Source organism: Lepidochelys kempii, chromosome 1 (assembly GCF_965140265.1).
Source record: "Lepidochelys kempii isolate rLepKem1 chromosome 1, rLepKem1.hap2, whole genome shotgun sequence".
Lineage (NCBI taxonomy): Eukaryota > Metazoa > Chordata > Testudines > Cheloniidae > Lepidochelys > Lepidochelys kempii.
The window spans coordinates 54,672,910-54,693,085 of NC_133256.1; the positions used below are offsets into that span (position 1 = coordinate 54,672,910).

Below are 20,176 nucleotides of genomic sequence, written 5' to 3' on the forward strand. Positions count from 1 at the left end.
CATTACCAGCTCTACCTAGAATAATATAATATGAAGTGGGAATCCCTAATACTTACAACATATACATATAATGTGTTAGCCTTCCTTCTTTTTAAGCTGCGTTTATTTCAGAACTTAGGCATCTGTCTGTGGTTTGGTTATCCTGTGGCATGAGAGAAATTGCCTGAACAGTTTTCAAAGTCAGATTCAGGACTCACATAATTTCTCAGACCACTCTGTTTATTAGCAAAGTGCTTTGCCAATGCACCCAGATGTGAGCCCCTCTCTGAGGCTAAAGATAACTTATTTATACAGCTAAGCCAAAGCCAATTTAACATAAGAGACAAAAGGAAGCAGAAACTGACAAATATACATACATACCTTATTTGCATACTAATGTTTACCAATCTCCTAGCTCAGTAGGAGCGCTAAGTTAATTAGTTTGAGGACCCATTGTCTCACACGCCTTAATGTTTCTCTTCCTGACAACTGTATTTCAACAAACCCTTCAAGTAGCATTTCTTTAATGAATTATAATTTCAATATAATTCATTCTACTTCCACACAGTGAAAATGATCATAATTATAGATAAGTAACTTATCTAAAACTATACCACTAATACCGGCAAAAGTTCATGGTAGTACAATTGCCACAACTGCCTTCTCACTTGGGCTTGTCTGTAATTGTATCCTAGTTTTGTACAGTAAGTCTTATTAGGAGGAAGTGCTATTTCATTTTGAAAAACCTGAACTTGCAAAATACAGTTGTGATTCTTCCTAAAAATACAGATGATACAGCATAATACTAAAGTGCACATAAACTATAACAGTGTAACTTGACTCACAGTCTGGTGTTTTAACTGACAGGATATTTTTAATGACTTATTTTTTAAACTTGTGTATGTTTATAGTTAGTTTTAAAGTGACTTAAACAATTGCCATCAATCAGGGACAGGCCAAGTAAACCTGAAGGCATTTACTATCTATAGTTGTTTGTTTCTCATATTATAGCTGTTTTCCATAAAACATGACATAAGATTAGGTTACTTCTGCCAGCTGGTCTTTCTACATACTTGGTTCAGGTATTTACTATGTTGGGTATACTGTACTACTAATTATATCAGAAACATGAAAACTGCATGCAGTCAGGCTTTTTTCATTCCAAATCAGAAATAAAAGTACATGTACCATAGAGGCCTTCCCCCTCTGCACCAATGTAAAAGTTTTAAACAAAGCTGCTTAAAGTAATCCATTTTTAATTAAACTTAAACTGAGCCCTCAGAGGCATTAAATGTGCGGTATATGGTATAGCAGTCTAGTAAGACTTGCTACAATTACGTAAACCTTTCTTTGCCTTCTTTCCCATTGGTAAAATGGGAGTGACAATACCTCCTTCATAGAGATGTAGCAGGGTTTAGTTAGTAAAGTGCTTTGAAGCTATAAAGGATCATACAGAGGTATTGCCTTTTAAAATTAACCTTCTCCTGAAGGATGAATTCCATGGAATAATATTGAGCTCCTGGTTGTGTTTTTAAAAGGGCCGAGGACTGTAACAACTATGTATGGGTATTATTAGCTACTAATAATGGCCAGTAATAATAGCAGCTATTATTACTTGTTAATGGTCTTCCTTTGTTTGTGTTTACTACACTAGGTTGAGAGTGAAGGGAGGAAAGAAATGTCTAGGTGGACACTCATAGCTTTAAACCAGTATGGTAACCAGAACAGGGACCCAGCCCTCACCTTGAGTGAAATCTTGAGCCTGGTGAAGTCAGTGGCCAAACTTCGGGTAACAGTGGTGTCACTTCAGGTGACATTGCAAACAAGAAGCGGGTGGCATTATCTTCTGCAAATTTAAACAAACTTGTTTGTCTGAGCGACTGGCTGAACAAGTACTAGGACTGAATGGACTTGTAAGCGTTAAAATTTTACATTGTTTTATTTTTGAATGCAGTTTTATTGGTACATAATTTTACATTTGTAAGTTCAACTTTCATGATAAAGAGATTGCTCTACAGTACTTGTATTAGGTGAATTGAAAAATACTGTTTCTTTTGTTTTTTTTATAGTGCAAATACTGGTAATCAAAAATAAATATAAAGTGAGCACTGTACACTTTGTATTCTGTGGTGTAATTGAAATCAATATATTTGAAAATGTAGAAAACATCCAAAAATATTTAAATAAATAGTATTCTATTACTGTTTAATAGTACGATTAATCGTGCAATTAATTACACTTAATTTTTTAAATTGCTTCACAGCCCTAGTTTAAACCTTAAGGTATTTTGTATTAAATTCAGATTTCATTTTAAACAGGTTTATTTTTAAAAAGAAAAACATAATTTATATAACCAAATAAAAACACACTTAATTTTTTTTCAAGAAAATAGGTTTTTATCCCCTTTGTATAAAAATATTTTTTAAAGCCGTGAAATAAACTGAAGACGAGTTCCCAGTGCAACATGGACAAGAGAGCTATTGCAATCCTTGGACATATGAACAAGGGAATCTCAAGCAGGAGTCGCGAGGTTACATTACCTCTGTATTTTGCCCTGGTGCCACTGCGGCTGGAATAGTAGGCCAATTCTGGTGTCAACCATTCAAGAAATACATTGATAAACTGTAGCGGGTTCAGAGAAGAGCCATGAAGAGAATGATTAAAGGATTAAAATCATGCCTTATAGTGATAGACACAAGGATCTCAATCTATTTAGCTTAACAAAGAGAAGGCTAAGGGTGTCTTGATTACAATCTGTAACATGGGCACAAGGTATTGAAGGCGGGGGGAGGCTGTGCCTCCCCAAACAGCCTTGTGTGGCCCCACCCACACTCCACCCCCAGGCCAGGCCCCTTACTGTTTCCCAGGCTGTGCTGTGGGGGGCTCTTCCCCATGGCCAGGGCCCTAGGCTGGGGCTGGGAGGCTAATAGGAGGCGGTCTGTGCTCTGGGGCTGGGGGAGGGAGGCCATGCCACCTGTGGGGAGGGGCGCTGCCCACCCTCCCGGTGCTTTGGGGCTGGGGAGGGCCATGCCTCCCTCTCACCCACCCAGCTCTCCGGGGCTGGGGGCACTCAGGCATCCTGGGAGTATGTAGGGGGGGTGGGGCCTTGGGCAGAAGGGGTGGTCATGGCTGGGGGATAGGCTCCCGGGATTCACCTGCTGCCCATGATCTGTAGTACGTACATGAAGAACAAATATTTGTTAATGAGGCCTTCAATCCAGCAGACAAAGATATAACCAGATCCAATGGCTGGAAATTGAAGCTAGATAAATTCAGACTGGAAATAAGGCATAAGTTTTAACAGTGGGGGAGCACTAGAACAATTTGCCAAACGCAGTGGTAGATTCTCCATCCCTCGATATTTTTAAAGCAAGTTTGGATGTTTTTCTAAGAGATCATGTTCAGCTTCAAACAGGAATTAATTCAGGGCAGTTTTATGACCTGTGTTATACAGGAGATCAGAGTAGATGATCACAGTGGTTCCTTCTGCCCTTATAATTTATGAATTCATAAAAAATTTCTGGGTTGTGAGTGTGTATTGTTGTTTTTTTCCCCACGTATTGACATCTTCCCACCCCCCTTTGCTCCCTTTTCCTTTTTTTCCTGTTTTCTTCAGTGGCAAAAGGAAACGGGGGAAGGAGAAAAAAGAAAAACTGTGTACAAATCTGAAGATTTTAAAAAAATATTTACACAGAATATTTTTAATTAGAAAAAAAAGGTTTTTTTGTAAAAATTGTTTTGGGGATCAGTCCTAACTCTTACAGATTTTGGGATCACTTCCTATTTAAGCTAAGAATTCAAGTAATGGACAAGCTTAGCAGCTTTCTGTTACTGATGACTAGGATCCTACCTAATTCACAGCTGTGAAAAACGCATAACAGACTGGTTTCAGAGTAACAGCCGTGTTAGTCTGTATTCGCAAAAAGAAAAGGAGTACTTGTGGCACCTTAGAGACTAACCAATGTATTTGAGCATAAGCTTTCGTGAGCTACAGCTCACTTCATCGGATGCATACTGTGGAAAGTTTAGAAGATCTTATTATATACACACAAAGCATGAAAAAAATACCTCCTCCCACCCCACTCTCCTGCTGGTAATAGCTTATCCAAAGTGACCACTCTCCTCACATTGTGTATGATGATCAAGGTGGGCCATTTCCAGCACAAATCCAGGGTTTAACAAGAACGTCGGAGGGGGAGGGGGGGTTAGGAAAAAACAAGGGGAAATAGGCTACCTTGCATAAAGACTAAGCCACTCCCAGTCTCTATTCAAGCCTAAGTTAATTGTATCCAATTTGCAAATGAATTCCAATTCAGCGGTTTCTCGCTGGAGTCTGGATTTGAAGTTTTTTTTGTTGTAAAATAGCGACTTTCATGTCTGTAATCACGTGACCAGAGAGATTGAAGTGTTCTCCGACTGGTTTATGAATGTTATAATTCTTGACATCTGATTTGTGTCCATTTATTCTTTTAAGTAGAGACTGTCCAGTTTGACCAATGTACATGGCAGAGGGGCATTGCTGGCACATGATGGCATATATCACATTGGTGGATGTGCAGGTGAACGAGCCTCTGATATTGTGGCTGATGTTATTAGGCCCTGTGATGGTGTCCCCTGAATAGATATGTGGGCACAGTTGGCAACGGGCTTTGTTGCAAGGATAGGTTCCTGGGTTAGTGGTTCTGTTGTGTGGTATGTGGTTGCTGGTGAGTATTTGCTTCAGGTTGGGGGGCTGTCTGTAGGCAAGGACTGGCCTGTCTCCCAAGATCTGTGAGAGTGTTGGGTCATCCTTCAGGATAGGTTGTAGATCCTTAATGATGCGTTGGAGGGGTTTTAGTTGGGGGCTGAAGGTGACGGCTAGTGGCGTTCTGTTATTTTCTTTGTTAGGCCTGTCCTGTAGTAGGTGACTTCTGGGAACTCTTCTGGCTCTAGCAATCTGTTTCTTCACTTCCACAGGTGGATATTGTAGTTGCAAGAATGCTTGATAGAGATCTTGTAGGTGTCTGTCTCTGTCTGAGGGGTTGGAGCAAATGCAGTTGTATCGCAGCGCTTGGCTGTAGACGATGGATCATGTGGTGTGGTCAGGGTGAAAGCAGGAGGCATGTAGGTAGGAATAGCAGTCAGTAGGTTTCCGGTATAGGGTGGTGTTTATGTGACCATCATTTATTAGCACTGTAGTGTCCAGGAAGTGGATCTCTTGTGTGGACTGGATCAGGCTGAGGTTGATGGTGGGATGGAAATTGTTGAAATCATGGTGGAATTCCTCAAGGGCTTCTTTTCCATGGGTCCAGATGATGATGTCATCAATATAGCGCAAGTAGAGTAGGGGCATTAGGGGACGAGAGCTGAGGAAGCGTTGTTCTAAATCAGCCATAAAAATGTTGGCATGCTGTGGGGCCATGCGGGTACCCATAGCAGTGCCGTTGATCTGAAGGTATACATTGTCCCCAAGTGTAAAATAGTTATGGGTAAGGACAAAGTCACAAATTGATAGAGCCAGAAGAGTTCCCAGACTTACAGATTTCCTGGGACAGCTACTCTGTCTCCCCCAGCCCTTTGTCTGTTGCATACTTCTTGCTCAAAGGGTGCAGAACACACATGCTCTGTAGTATGTGAGTAACTGGAACGTTATTTTCTCATAAGAATATTTAAATATACAAAGTGGGCTTTATACCTCTGTAACTAAGACTTTCTTGTTAGATGGGTGAGTGTGGGAATTCTCCTTAATGCCTATCTGCCTTGCTTTATTTTTATTCTATCACATCTTTGTAAAGAGAATAAAATCCTTGAGCCCATAAACAAATGTTACATATTTTTGTAACCTTTCAACAAGACTCCTCAAAATGAAAATATGGGCATGTTTGATCCTATATTTTATGGACAGTACTGTACATAAGAGAGACTTATTAAACTTTCAGAAGGAATTCTTTTCCTTCTGTCATGTCACATGCCTATATTTTTAGCTAATAGCTGGGGGGGGGGAACAGTCATTTAAATTTAGCTTCTATTCTGAAATACTTTTTTTGAAATGGGATTGGCAGCTGCATACATGCCTCTGAACCTCCAACCACTTCCAGTTGCACCTGGAAAGGATAGACAGGAAGTCTGAACTAAAACAGGATTTTTGTTGGAGAAAAAGGGAATGGGGATGGGGGTTGGGAAAATGAATTCTTTGTGTTAAACTTTTACCATTTTGGACCTGACCCACACATCTGGATTCCCAAGCTATCTGCCCATGAGGCAAAATTATATGAATGAATTTGAAGTTCTGCTTCAGATGAACTTGTGTAAATAACTGGCCTAATTCCAATGTGAATGTTGCGATATTAAGGAAGGATTTTTCCTGTGTAATAGAAACACAGGAATTGTCATACTGGTGGAGACCCAACATCCATCTAATCCAGTAGCCTGTCTCTAACAGTGGCCAATGCCAAATGTTTCAGAGGAAGATGTTAAGATCCCTGCATTAGGCAGATGTGGGATAGACTGTCCCCTCACATTAAGACTCATCCTGATTTCTAATAGAGATTATCTTAAACCCTGAAGCATGAGATTTAATATCTCTTCCACAAAAATTTTGTTACTAATTATGATCATTCTGGATATTCTTGATATCCATATAAATGTCTAATCTTTTGTTGAACCATGCATAGTGTTAGCATCAAAAATTTACTGTGGCAGTGAGTTCCACACTCTATGCATTGTGTTTTATCAGGTTTGAATTGAAAGCACCAAGCTACAGAACTATGGCCCTGAATTGTCCACATTTTAAATTTTAGTTACAACATCCTGAAAATTAGTGCTGGATCAAACCAGTGGGCTGCCTAATCTAATATCCTGTCTCTCATAGTGGTTAGTACCAGATGCTTCAGAGGGACGTGCAAAAAACCAAGTGGATAACTTGGAATAATCTGCACTAGGTGGAAATTTCTTCCTAACCCCTATCAGATTATGGTTTGTCTGAAGCATGAATTTATATCCCTTCTGTGGAACAAAGAGAGTTGGGTTTTTTTGGTTTTTTTTTTTTTTTTTTAATGCTACTAATTAGAAGGACTTTTGAGCCTGTACTGTTTTTCAGATAACCTGTGATTGGGCTTTTCTCCTCTACTCCTGTTCCAGACTCTAGAAGGAATTTTTCAAACTGTTTCTTGTGGTTTTTTCAGATTTGGTGAGCATTAGGGGCATGGCTGATTGGGACTTTCATAGGTTCAGAGGTCAAGTAATTCTTCAAAACATCCCTTTACTGTAAATCGTTGAGTGTGAAATAATACTGCAAGGAACAGAGCCATAGTTTAGTGAAAGCATATGTTCAGTGGCCATGGAGAACTTTTATTTTAAATAAACATGCTGAGAGCTCATAGTTAACTTCACTTTTGCATCTGCTGAATATTTTAAAAATCTCAGTTAGATGCTCATCCCCTCCTTAAATTACTGATAGCATTTGATGTTTTAATTAACTTTGCAGTGCATTTTACTGGCATCTGTTAACTTAGCAGCACTTCCACCTGTATAGAATGTTACTGTTTTAGAACTTAGAAGTTACATCTGTTTTATTTTGTTTCTTTTTCTTGCACTTCAGGCTTCGTCTATGTCTAGCTCCCCTCCTAGTTGTGTATGGGAACCAACCATGAAGCAGAATTTTGCCTTTGACAACATCGGCTACGAAGGGAGCACTGAAAATACGCCCTCTCAAGATATGCTTCCTCAAATGAGCACCGTCACGGTCAATATTTTGGGTATGACTTGCCAGTCTTGTGTGCAGTCGATAGAGGGCAGAATTTCCAAGGTGAAGGGCGTTGTGAGCACCAAGGTCTCCCTTGAGCAGAGCAATGCTGTAGTAAAACATATACAGTCAGAAATAGGTCCCCAAGAGATTTGCCAGGAAATTGGAGACATGGGCTTTGATGCCAGCATTGCAGAAGGAAGAACGACACCATTATCTGTAAGATCAACATCCTTGGGAGAAGCACTAATGAAGCTGCGGGTAGAAGGTATGACATGCCAATCTTGTGTCAACACCATTGAAGGAAAGATTGGAAAACTACATGGCGTGTTGAGAATCAAAGTCTCCCTCAGTAACCAAGAAGCAGTCATTGCTTACCAGCCTTACATCATTCAACCTGAAGACCTCAAAAACCACATAGATAACATTGGGTATGAAAGCACTATTAAGAGCAAGCTAGCCCCATTAAAGCTTGGTATGATTGATCTAGAACGCTTGCAGACTACAAGCACAAAGAAAACTCCAGCCAGCCTGAACAATAGTAATGTGAAGCCAGCGGTAGGCAAAATGAATAGTACAACTACTATGACGCTGGGAGTAGAAGGGATGCATTGCAGGTCTTGCGTCAAAAACATTGAAGGAAATATATCCGGTCTTCCAGGCGTACAAAGTATTAAAGTGTCATTGGAATATAAAAATGCTGTCGTGCAATTTAACCCAAACGTAATTACCCCAGTATCTTTGCAACAAGCCATTGAGGCCCTTCAACCTGGTAACTTTAAAGTATCCCTCCCTAATGGAGTGGAAGCAAATAATGGAGAGCTTTTATCAAAGGCAGCATTTTCATCACCTCAGCTTCGTAGCACATTCTCTGGGGATCAGCTGACAAGCACAACTGTACTTAGTATTGATGGAATGACCTGTGGATCCTGTGTACAGTCCATAGAAGGCACAATGTCCCAAAGAAAAGGGGTACAACATATATCAGTTTCGTTAGTTGAAAGGACTGGAACCATACACTACAATTCAACTGTAACTAATTCAGAAGAGCTAAGAGGCGCTATAGAGGACATGGGATTTGATGCTTCCATTCTCACAGGTACTTACATGTTTTCTATAAGTAAGCTAGGAGAAAGTAAAACAATTACTTTTAAAATTGATAGTTGGGTGTGTGTGTGTGTTTTGGGTTTTTTGTTTGTTTTTTTTAAGGCTAGAAGGGACCATTATGATCTGGCCTGCCCTGTATAATACAGGCCGTAAAATTTCACCCTGACCAATTATTTATTTCCACATTCAAGTGAGTGTGTGATTGGGCAAAAGAGTTGTTTTTAAGTTACGGTATTCAGACAAAAGTCTAACCAGTAATGTAGTGGCTTTTAAATAGCAGAGAACCTGAGAAAACATACAAGCTGCACTCCACTGAAACAGGTTTCCACTCTTCTCCTCTCCACCCACCAAGCTGGTGTGAGTATAAATAATATACATGGGAAACAAACACTTTAATAAAATACCTTATGGTTAAAAGCAACCATTTCCCTAACTGGAATTGCTGCCTGGCACTTCAAGGCATGTCCACACTGCAGCTGGAGGTATGATTAGTAGCTGGTGTAGATGTACTTGTGCTAGCAAGCTAGCTAGAGTACAGCTAAAAATTGAAGTTAAGATATGGGCTGCGCGAGCCAGCTAGAGTAAAGTTAGCGCATATATGTCTATATAAGCTGCCGATCACACTCTAGGCTGCAGTGCAGATGTATCCTTAGTAGATCTTCTGTACCTAAACTGCAGAATGGTTATGCCAAGGGTCTAATCCTGCTTCCGGTCAGTCAATGTCAAAACTACTATTGACTTCGATGACAGGGGCGCTGGAACAATTATTATAGTGGGGGTGCTGAGAGCCATTGAATCAAACTGTTAACCCTGTATGTAATGGAATCTACTTCAAGCCAGAGGGGTGCAACAGCCCGCCCTGCACCCCTAGTTCCAGCACCTATGTTCAATGGGAGAAGTATAATGTATAAATCAAGTACGCTGGATTGAGCACCTGTGTTTAATGGTTAAGATGTTGCTATAGTGCATAATCTCATTTACTTGGTGAATTTCAAAACCAAGAATAATAGTAAAAAGCTATGCTTTACTAAGCATATAATTTTGACAGGTTTCCACACCCCTTTCTGCTTTGTCCCATTCCTAGGTCTTATTTTTGGACACGTTGATATTTGGCACTGTCAGCCATTGGGGTGGGGTGGGAGGAGGTTTTTTTTTTTTTAAATTTTTAAAATTGAATTTATCTTTTGGATGCATTAGAACTAAATGAATAAATATAGCTTTCACACCCTTTATTTTTAGAGGAAAATTTGCTTTTTTATACATTTAGTGCAATTCTGCATAAAGTGTAGTAAACAGGTGTGCAAAGTCTGAATGACAGAAAAATACAGTTTTAATGTGTGCTTTTAGAAAGGATGGTAACTTTTTATGGAGTTAATACTTTTTCTAAATAAAGGCATTAAATAATTGTGCACAGGCTTACTGACACAGAAAGGAAGTGTTTTTATATATATGCACGCACATTTTTAGAGGCAATTATTTGATATGCAATTAGTATATTGTTCAGCTTTGTTTAGCAAATGCACAAATATTCCCAAGTATTAGTGATAAAGAAAAACTATAACTATAGAGCTAGTTACATACTAAAAGGCATAGTCACCTTTCAGAGATGACCAAGAACTTTAAACCACCAAGAAAGGAAACAGACAGAAGAGAGAAGCATTTCGTGCCACAGATTGGTAGTGCCCAAATGGCAGAAACCCCTGTTCTGGGAGCTTGAGACAAAACCACACCTCCCTTGGCTGAACCAATCAGAAGGTATTCTTTAACCTAGGGGCCTCTTGGGGAATCCCACATCATAGGAAATTGTGATGCATTTTAACATTCTGAATCCACTTTATGGATTTATCCATAGATATTTAATTACTCCATATTTTCCCAAGTCACTATGAACACAGCACTTTATTTATTACAGCATATTAAAATATAAATTCGAACTAAAATACCAAACAAAAGGAGTATGCCTGTAGATTTATAAGAACTATGTAAAGTTATCAGTTAGGCTTATATCTGTTGAATTCTGGACCAGAAATAAAATTTCCTCTTTCTACATAATGGCTTAACTTGTATTAGAAGTCTCTTAAATTTTATAAAGTTTTTGAAGGACAGATAAATCTAACAAAAAAAAAAAAAAAGCAAAACATAGAACACACAGAGACATAGCACCATTCACCTCCCATATCCCTGCCCTACTGTTCAAAACCATTAAGCGTACATTGAAGCCAACTTGTAGGCTATCTTATAATCACTGTAAGTATAATTCAAACTAGTTTTATATTATTTTATATGTCACCCACTTTCACACACATTCATTCTTGTTTTTTCAGCATTCCTTTATACAAAATACACCCAACCTACCTTTAAAGAAATCTAATGATGTAAAATTGGTTAATACACCTCATTTAGACAAAATACAGAATTGGTTTAAACTGTTCTATGTAAAAGCGTTAATTATACTCTGTACCAGAGAACACTTTTTTCCCACAGGCACAGCACCAACATCCACCCTCCTCTTCTCTTTCAGAAAACAATTACACATACAGTCAAAGAAAATTGTATACTATTTTATAGATAAACTACCTTATGAATATATTCAATTTTATTTTTGTTTTGTAGATAAGACTCTTACACGTGTTATACTGGTTTTTCAGCATTATTCTATATAATATACACAGAGTCTAAATTAAAAGAAATCTAATGGTATAAAATCGGTTAATACACCCAACTATGAGACAAAATGCAGGATAGTTTAAACTATTTTATGTAAAAAGAATTGATAACACTTTTTACTATTTTTCCCACAAACTGTGCCCTTTTTGTAAAGGTCATCTTGCTCTTTCAGAATTGGGAATGTAGATTCAACAACTGATTAAACTTTGATTTAATAAATAAAATAAAACCAGGAATGGGTTATTAGGGAAAACTGTGTTTTAGTATTTGAGGGACAGTAGATGGTATATTTTAAGACCATTTTGTCTGTATTTTAAACGCTTTTAGCTATAAATATTTTGCATTATTAACTTGACTCCTTTAGCAAAATAAAAAAGTTAGAAATCGTGGCACAGACACCTATACCCACAAAATAACCCAGACTCTTAAAGGTAACATGAACAGAACATGAGGATAAGAAAGTTGGTCTGGATTTTTAGGGATATTTTAACAAACTGGCCAGGTGGCAGAGAGGAGACCTTAAGCTTATAGCAGACTTATTATTCATTTCCACCTAGACTTTTTTGTTACCTTTGATTTAAGGTTGCTAGGCTGAAAATCCACATCAACACAAACTGTAAAAAGCAAGGAAATAAGCAGTAAAGTCATTCAGCACTCTGTCTACACTCCATCCATCAGTTCCTTCCTCTTCCCAATCTCAGCTCACCACCCACAGTCCAGCATATCTCTGCCCTCCTCCCCAGTACCCATTGGGCAGCCTGCAAGCCAGATAAATGGGGCAGCTCCTTCAGCTGCTCCCTGGCTTAGTGTAGAGAACTAGTCTATGGATCTGGCTGGGGCTGGGGATTCTCCATCTGGGTATTCTACAGAGGTGGCCTACTCAGTGCCTGAGAAGGGAAGGAATTGATCCCACTGGGCCTGATCCTGAGGAATGCTAAGTACTCACAATAACCTTGACTAAAGTGTGACTTGTGGGTGCTCAGTACCTCTCAGGACCAAGGCTATACACTTTTATACCAGCGCTCGCTGCTCAGTTTATGGAGTAGCATTTGGATTACCTGCTGAGAAATGCACTCGTTTTCTAATCCTGGTTAGAGATCAGGTGCTGAGCTGGAGTCCTGAAGGAAAGAAGATGAGGACAATATGAACATGTAACTGGGCTGCATTCTCTAATGCTTTAACTGCCATGAAGTCACCCTCAGGGTAGATATTAATATCAGCAAACAGACAGATAGAAGGGGATCATTCGCTGATTGAAGATGGATTGCCACTAAATAAAGCAAAATGGTCATGCAGTGTTGATAGACTGCCCAAAAGTAACAAGTTGCTTGTGACTAAGGAAGCCAAGATCACAGGGTAGTGAGTCACCCTGTCATTTGAAAAACCTTGGATGTTTCTGTTGTTAAATGTGTTTCCAGTTTCCTTCTTTAAACATTTTATCATGTTCTGTTAACCAATGTTAATTCTGTTTATGGTGTGTTTATTCAAGATACCACCACTTGGAAATATATGGATCAGCCTCTTTTCAGGGACGCTACAATTCACCCTAATACTTGGGAGTCAGCTTCCCAGAGAACAGAAAATGTTTCTGAATCCTCTCATCAAGGCTACATGTCTGATGTCCAGCCAAAGAATTCTTCCCTTGATAGTCCAAAGCCACACAGTGTAGCAACAACAGAAAAGTGCTTTATGCAGATCACAGGCATGACCTGTGCATCATGTGTGTCGAACATTGAAAGAAATCTGCAAAAAGAAGATGGTGAGATGTTTAAAATTCCTATAGAGGGTCTGTAAAGTACTTTGGGATCTTCTGGATGTGAAGGATACTGCATTCTGTCAATAATAATTAATACCTAGCTCTTACATAGCTCTTTACATCAGTAGATCTCAAAGCACTTTACACAGATCAGTGTCATTATCCCCACTTTACCTTTGGGGAAACTGAGGCACTAGGTGGGAAGTGACTTGCCCAAGGTCACCCAGCAGGGCAGTGGCAGAGCCAGGAATTGAACCCAGGTCTCCTGAGCCCCTGTCCAGTGCTCTGTCTCCTAAAGCTCTATTCTTGTTATACACATTAAAATGTATTCTTGAGGGTAGGTGTAATTAATATTCTTATTTAGTTAATTATGTACTCATGTTGATACTAGCCACTCTACTATATTCAATCTGTCAGTGACTATACCAGTTGGGGGATATACCGGATAGTAGGGATAGCTGGTGGATAGACCCATAGTAAGACATAGCACCTCCCCCAAAGAGCTTCCAATCTGATTCTCATGTTCTTCTAATGCTAATGGGATTTGCATGAATAAATTAAAGGAAAGAATATGTATCTTGAGAAACGGAAGTTTTTGTCCTATTTTGTCAATATGCTCGTGGCATAACACTAGAGTGGGGAGAGTGATTAAAGCCATTAACTGTCCAAGCATTATATTACTGGTGTGCCCCTTGATTATCAGTTGCATTAAGTGCTCCTCAAAGGAGGTACAAGTTTCTAATATAACCCAATTGCTCCCATTGCAGGTATCGTTTCAGTGCTAGTAGCACTGATGGCAGGAAAAGCGGAGATAAAATACAAGCCAGAGAGCATTCAGCCTCTTGAAATAGTACAGCTGATCCAAAACTTGGGCTTCGATGCTACAGTTATAGAAGACCATACTGATACAGATGGCAATGTAGAGCTTATTGTGAGTATCATGGATAGGAACCTAAGCGGTTTTGTGGTACGTGTACAAATTTGACTGGAATGTGTCTTTGCAAGGGAATCTATTTTAGTGGTTGTGTTTTTGAACAGCTGTGGTGCTGGGTGCTGCTGCTGCTTTTCTTAACTACTCAAGAAAAAAATTATTCTAAAGGGGCAAAAATGTTTTGACTCGGTAAAGAGATATTAACACCTACCCAAGTGCACAGAGAAACCTTTCTTGGCAGGAAAACACTGCACTCCTCATGAGTCCAGTGAAAACTTATTTTTTTTATCAGTTTCACAAGCAGTGCAAACTTTTTGCATAACTTTGAAAAATCCCAAACAATAAATCTTCATTAACACATCTTCAGACTTGCTAATACTCTCTTTCTTTATGGCCAGAATAATGGTGATCAAATACATAATAATAATTAGAGCCCTGCAAATCTGTGGATATCCACTTTATATCTGCTGATGCGGTTGTATTGTTTACTATATTTGCGGATCATGGATAGGATGCGGATCCAAAATTTTGTATACATGCAGGGCTCTAACAGTAAGACAGGGTAAAAGGTGGCGCATGGAACGTGGGTCGGATACAAGTTAATTATTGCAGATGCAGATTGGATGCAGATACAAATTTTTGTATCCGCACAGGGCTTTAATAATAATACCTGAAACTTCATGCAAAGATCTCGAATTCTGTATAAACTTTGCAAATTGTTTATACAGGGCCAAATTCTACTATGCTCTATTTCCAACTTCTGAAATAAAGGCTGCTTCTCTGCTTCCCTCTCCCCTCACCAGTCCCACTTCAGGGGCAGTGGTGAGAGAGATTTCTCTGAACTGTAGAGATCACTAACTGCATTTACATTTCTGTTCTTCAGATTACGGGGATGACTTGTGCTTCCTGTGTTCACAATATTGAATCCAAACTAACCAGAACTAATGGCATCTTCTATGCCTCTGTGGCACTTGCTACCAGCAAAGCTCACATCCAGTTTGATCCTGAAATCATTGGACCTCGAGATATTATACAAATTATTGAGGTAAGTTATTAAAACAAACCAATAATAAATATAAGGTGATGTTAAAACAAATGGAAGTGACTAAAAGTGCTGAGGTTCACTGACCTTTGCAGCTCTAGATAAAGTACACTTTCCCATATGTGACAAAGCCAATAGTTTATGGTCAATGGAGGCTACATACTTCAAAGGGTAGCCTCCAGAGACAATAACGATTTCAGTGCTTTTTAAAAGTATCAATAGCTCGTAAAAATGTGATGTACCCCTCATTACTGCTCAGTGTACTGCACCAGGTCCTTCTCTGAACTGCAGATAGTCCAATGGAATGTTACCTCAGATTGCTCTCTACTCCCACCTAGAGACTCTAAGAGCCTCTCTGCAGCAAAAAGGCACTAAACCCAGGTAAATACCACTTTGAAAACGTACGGTAGACCCTCAGAGTCACAAACACCAGAGTTACGAACTGACTGGTCAACCATACACCTAATCTGGAACCGGAAGTTCACAGTCAGGCAGCAGCAGAGACCAAAAGGGGGGGGAAAAAAAGGCAAATACATTACAGTACTGTGTTAAATGTAAACTACTAAAAAATTAAGGGAAAGTTTTAAAAAAGATGATTTGACAAGGTAAGGAAACTGTTTCTGCATTTCATTTAAATTAAGATGGTTACAAGCTGCATTTTTCTTCTGCATAGTAAAGTTTCAAAGCTGTATTAAGTCAATGTTCAGTTGTAAACTTTTGAAAGAACTATAATGTTTTGTTCAGTTCCGAACATTTCAGAGTTACAAACTGCGATGGAGTTCCTGGGGTGCAACCTGGACTGTGGGACTGCTGAGCCCTCTGTCCCACCAATCTGGGGTGTCCCTCTCACACTGTGATGCTGTGTTAAGCCACAAACCTCTGACTGGCACTGCACTTACACAGACATCCACAGGCAGGGACACACCCAACTGAGTTACATGAATGATCTCCCAGCCACTCATGAACCATCAACAGGGAGACTCCAGCCAGTTTCCCCCACCTCCCCAGCCTTGCACCCCAGAACCGTACTGTCTTGCCCTGGTCAGAAGCCTGGCCAGTGTAAGTTCATTACCCAGTTTGCCTCTTCTGTGATGTGGAGAGGACACACACTAGCCTTTGCAAACTGAGCTGAGATTTCCTAAGCACTTCAACCAAAACACCGTTTTAGATAAAATATAAAAAAGATTTATTAACTACAGAAAGATTTTAAATGATTATAAGTAGCAAGCATAGAGATCAAAGTTGGTTACTTAAGAAATAAAAATAAATTCGTAGTCTGAGTTCTAGAAACTAAACAGGGTTTGAATCAAGCCGTGTCTCACCCTGACAGAGGGTACAAACAGGTCACATATCCTCAATACACAGGCTGGGACTCTTTCCCAGCCTGGGACCACCCTCCCCAGTTCAAAGTCTTTGTCTTCCAGATGTGTTTCCAGGTATTAAGTTGTGGAGGGAGCAAGGCCAAATAAAGATGTCACTCCCCCTCTTCTATAGTTTCTTCCACACCTTGCTGAAAATATATTTGCAATGATGTAGATTAGTTCACCCCCATGGCATATGTGCCTTCTCCAGGAAATCTCTAGGATAGTGGATTCTTTTCTTGATGGATGTTGATGAGCTGTTGACGCTGTCTGGCTACTCTGTTGTAGTACCTGAAAGGCTGGTTGTGGGTGTTCCCATCCTCACAACATATTGCTGTATGTGTTACTGAAATACTTCATAACCTCACATATAATGATAACACATACAATCCAATGGGATATTAGTGTTCAACAGATCAAGACTTTTAAAATCATACCTCACAAGGCATACTTTATACAAAACATATCATAATTATATGATGGTGGTGAATATGGGGATTCCAGGGTGCTACTTTGAGTACAGTGTGTCACACAAACAACCTCCATTCTGAGGTTCTATTGTACCTCAATTTTGATTGGAATTGATTCCCATGGTTGTTCAGAATAATCAGTGAGACGCACAATAGATGTTCAGAGCAGACTCTTTAAAGCAAAACACCTTGTAATATGCCTCTAAAGAAAATAATACCAACTCGGCAGTAACCACTACATCCATAAAATCTGTTACATAGTGAAGTATCATCATGCCAGTTTTGCTAGGGATGCTTTTAATTCTCTTCAGGAGGGGCAGGAGGGAGTGTAATTTTTCTGTGTGAACAGTATGGCAGAGAGTACAGTAACTCCTCTCTTTAAAGTTGTCCCAGTTAACGTTGTTTTATTACGTTGCTGATCAGATCATAATGGTCCCTTCTGACCTTAATGTCTATGAGTTAGGGAACATGCTCGTTTAAAGTTGTGCAAAGCTGCCTGCTTTGTCCACTGCTTGCAGGAAGAGCAGCCCTGTGGAGCTAGCTGGTGGGGGCTTGGAACCAGGGTGGACCGGCAGCCCCCCATCAGCTCCCTGCTCCCCTAAGTTCCCTGTGAAGCAGCTGCCCAGCAGGCTGTCAACTGCTGGCAGTTCAGCTGTCCCTCCCTCCATTGCCATGTGCTGCTCCTGCCCTCTGCCTTGGAGCTGCTCCCCGACCCTCCTGCTTGCTGGTTGGGGTGGGGGAGGGAGAAGAGCGGGGCTAATGTCAGGGTGTTCCCCTCCCCCTTGCTCCTGCACCCCACTTACCCCATCTCCATAGAGCAGGGGGTCACATGACAGGGCTCAGGATGGAGGAAGCTTCCTGGCAGCAGCTGCTGCGGTCTCAGCTTCCTGATTAACTCAACAAGGCAGTGCACTTAAGAGTGGGTCAGCCTACTTAAAGGGGAAATGCGCATCTCTCTCACACTCACGGTGTGTGTCTCTGTCTGCCATGCTGTCTCCCCTCCCTCTATTCCTGCTGCCTTGTAGCATGTGAGGCTACATTAACAACGAGTTAACCCCTTGAGGGCTCAGCCAGTTGCTAGTTCATCATTTAGCAGTAAGGCATTCCCTGGGAAGTGTCCCACCCTCTGACTTCACCACCTCAACCAAGCTTCACAATCATCATTCCTGTGTACAGTATTAAATTGTTTTGTTTAAAACTTATACTGTGTGTATATAGAAATATATATAGTCTTTCGTCTGGCCAAAAAAAAAATTTCCTTGGAACCTAACCCCCCCCCCCCCGCATTTACATTAATTGTTACGGGGAAATTGGATTCGCTTAACGTCATTTCACTTGTCGCATTTTTCAGGAACATAACTACAATGTTAAGTGAGGACTTACTGTACTATGACAGGGAAACAGATTGTACCAAAATCAGTTAATTCATTTTGTGCTCTAGGATATTCCTTCAGAGAGTGTTTTCAAACTGCAGAATTGGTACAGCCTTACAGTGAGTTGTCAAGTAAATGGTGGGAGTTACTGATAATGGTACACTAAGTTGTAAGGTGGTGGTGGTGGTTCTGTAAAGCAAATCCTACCACTGGCCTTTCAGATAATTCCAGTTATCAAGTATAAATGTACCTGTGCTAACAGTGGTGTTGTTTATATTCCAGTAGCCCTGCAAAGTTCCAGTCAGATTTGGGGCCCCATTGTGCTGGGCACGGTATAGAAGCACATGGAAAGGCAGTCCCATTCTAATTAGTTTGTTGTTTTGGCTCCTGCCATGCTGCTGTTCACTACTGGTTCTTGTTGCTTTCTATGGTGGCTTGACGTATACCTGTGTTATACCAATAAAATAAAAACTAGCAGGATCTTATTAAAGGGAAAAAAGGCAAAATACCACATTTATTGCGACTACAGAAAGAATCATAGTAAGCAGTTAGTTATAGCTATAACATTCCATTCAATCTCATATTTATTCACACATTCATTCTCACACACACACACACACACACAGGTTCTGCAAGTTTATCATAGTTACCAGCCTTAGAGTTGCTCATGCCAAGCCACTAGCCAGGTGGCCTGGACATGAGGAGGGAGCAGGGCCTCGTCAGATGCACATCTGATGCTCCTGGAAGTTGGTTTGCAGAATCAGACCCCAAAGTTCTCACTTTCTAGAGTCCATTTTTATAGGAATTTCTTCCTATGCCAGTCTATGGGAATTGCTTCATCATGCTGTTGCTGAATCAATCAGCAAATAGCACATTCCTGACGGCTCCGTGCTGCCAGATGTTATCTTGTTCTTTGGTTCTCCCATTCTTGAGGCTGTTGGGTGGATTCCAGTCTGCCCTCTGGGGGTCCTCTGGTTATTTCCACTTGACGCCTTCTTCAGCCGATGGACACTGGATTCTTAGGCTGGCACCTCGCTGATCATTCAGTTGTTATCCACACCAAGCATCCATCCACATACATCCTCTATCTCTATTTTAATCGCAATTGTTAATACAACAAAAGGGCGGGGAGTCTCTGGGTGCTGTTTCTGTTGTTACAGAGTATTGCTTTGAGTCTCTCTCTGTGTGAATTGCTTTGAGAACAGACTGTCTTAGAAGGTACTAACGCAATTAGCATCAAGTTTCACACATAGAGGGAGAGAAACAGTACCAAAAACCAAGAGACCTCTTAATTAGTAATACCCTGGAATTTAAACTATAGGGAATCAAACTCGTTTGTGATTTTAATACAGAACTTCTTTAATATGATCCAACACCTGCAGTACTGTACCGTTAAGGAGATCCTATCAAGGTTATAGATTCATAGATATTAAGGTCAGAAGGGACCATTATGATCATCTAGTCCAACCTCCTGCACAACGCAGGCCACAGAATCTCACCCACCCACTCCTGTGATAAACCTCTCACCTATATCTGAGCTATTGAAATCCTCAAATCATGGTTTCAAGACTTCAAGGTGCAGAGAATCCTCCAACAAGTGACCCGTGCCTCATGCTACAGAGGAAAGCGAAAAACCCCCAGGGCCTCTTCCAATCTGCCCTAGAGGAAAATTCCTTCCTGACCCCAAATATGGCGATCAGCTGAACCCTGCGCATATGGGCAAGACTCATCAGCCGGATACCCAGGAAAGAATTCTCTGTAGTAACT

At 40.3% G+C, this 20,176-nt stretch overlaps 1 protein-coding gene across 4 annotated transcripts in view; it reads left to right on the top strand.

Annotated features, from left to right (window-relative positions):
* The window catches only part of ATP7B (ATPase copper transporting beta), a 143,724-nt gene that overhangs the window by 91,104 nt on the left and 32,444 nt on the right, over nucleotides 1-20,176 (top strand). For all 4 annotated transcript variants that reach the window (XM_073342979.1, XM_073342989.1, XM_073342999.1 and 1 more), the window contains 4 exons: nucleotides 7,559-8,801; nucleotides 12,966-13,235; nucleotides 14,000-14,163; nucleotides 15,047-15,208. In XM_073342979.1, the coding sequence (XP_073199080.1) occupies nucleotides 7,559-8,801; nucleotides 12,966-13,235; nucleotides 14,000-14,163; nucleotides 15,047-15,208 (1,839 nt within the window). The remainder of the gene's footprint in view (nucleotides 1-7,558; nucleotides 8,802-12,965; nucleotides 13,236-13,999; nucleotides 14,164-15,046; nucleotides 15,209-20,176) is intronic.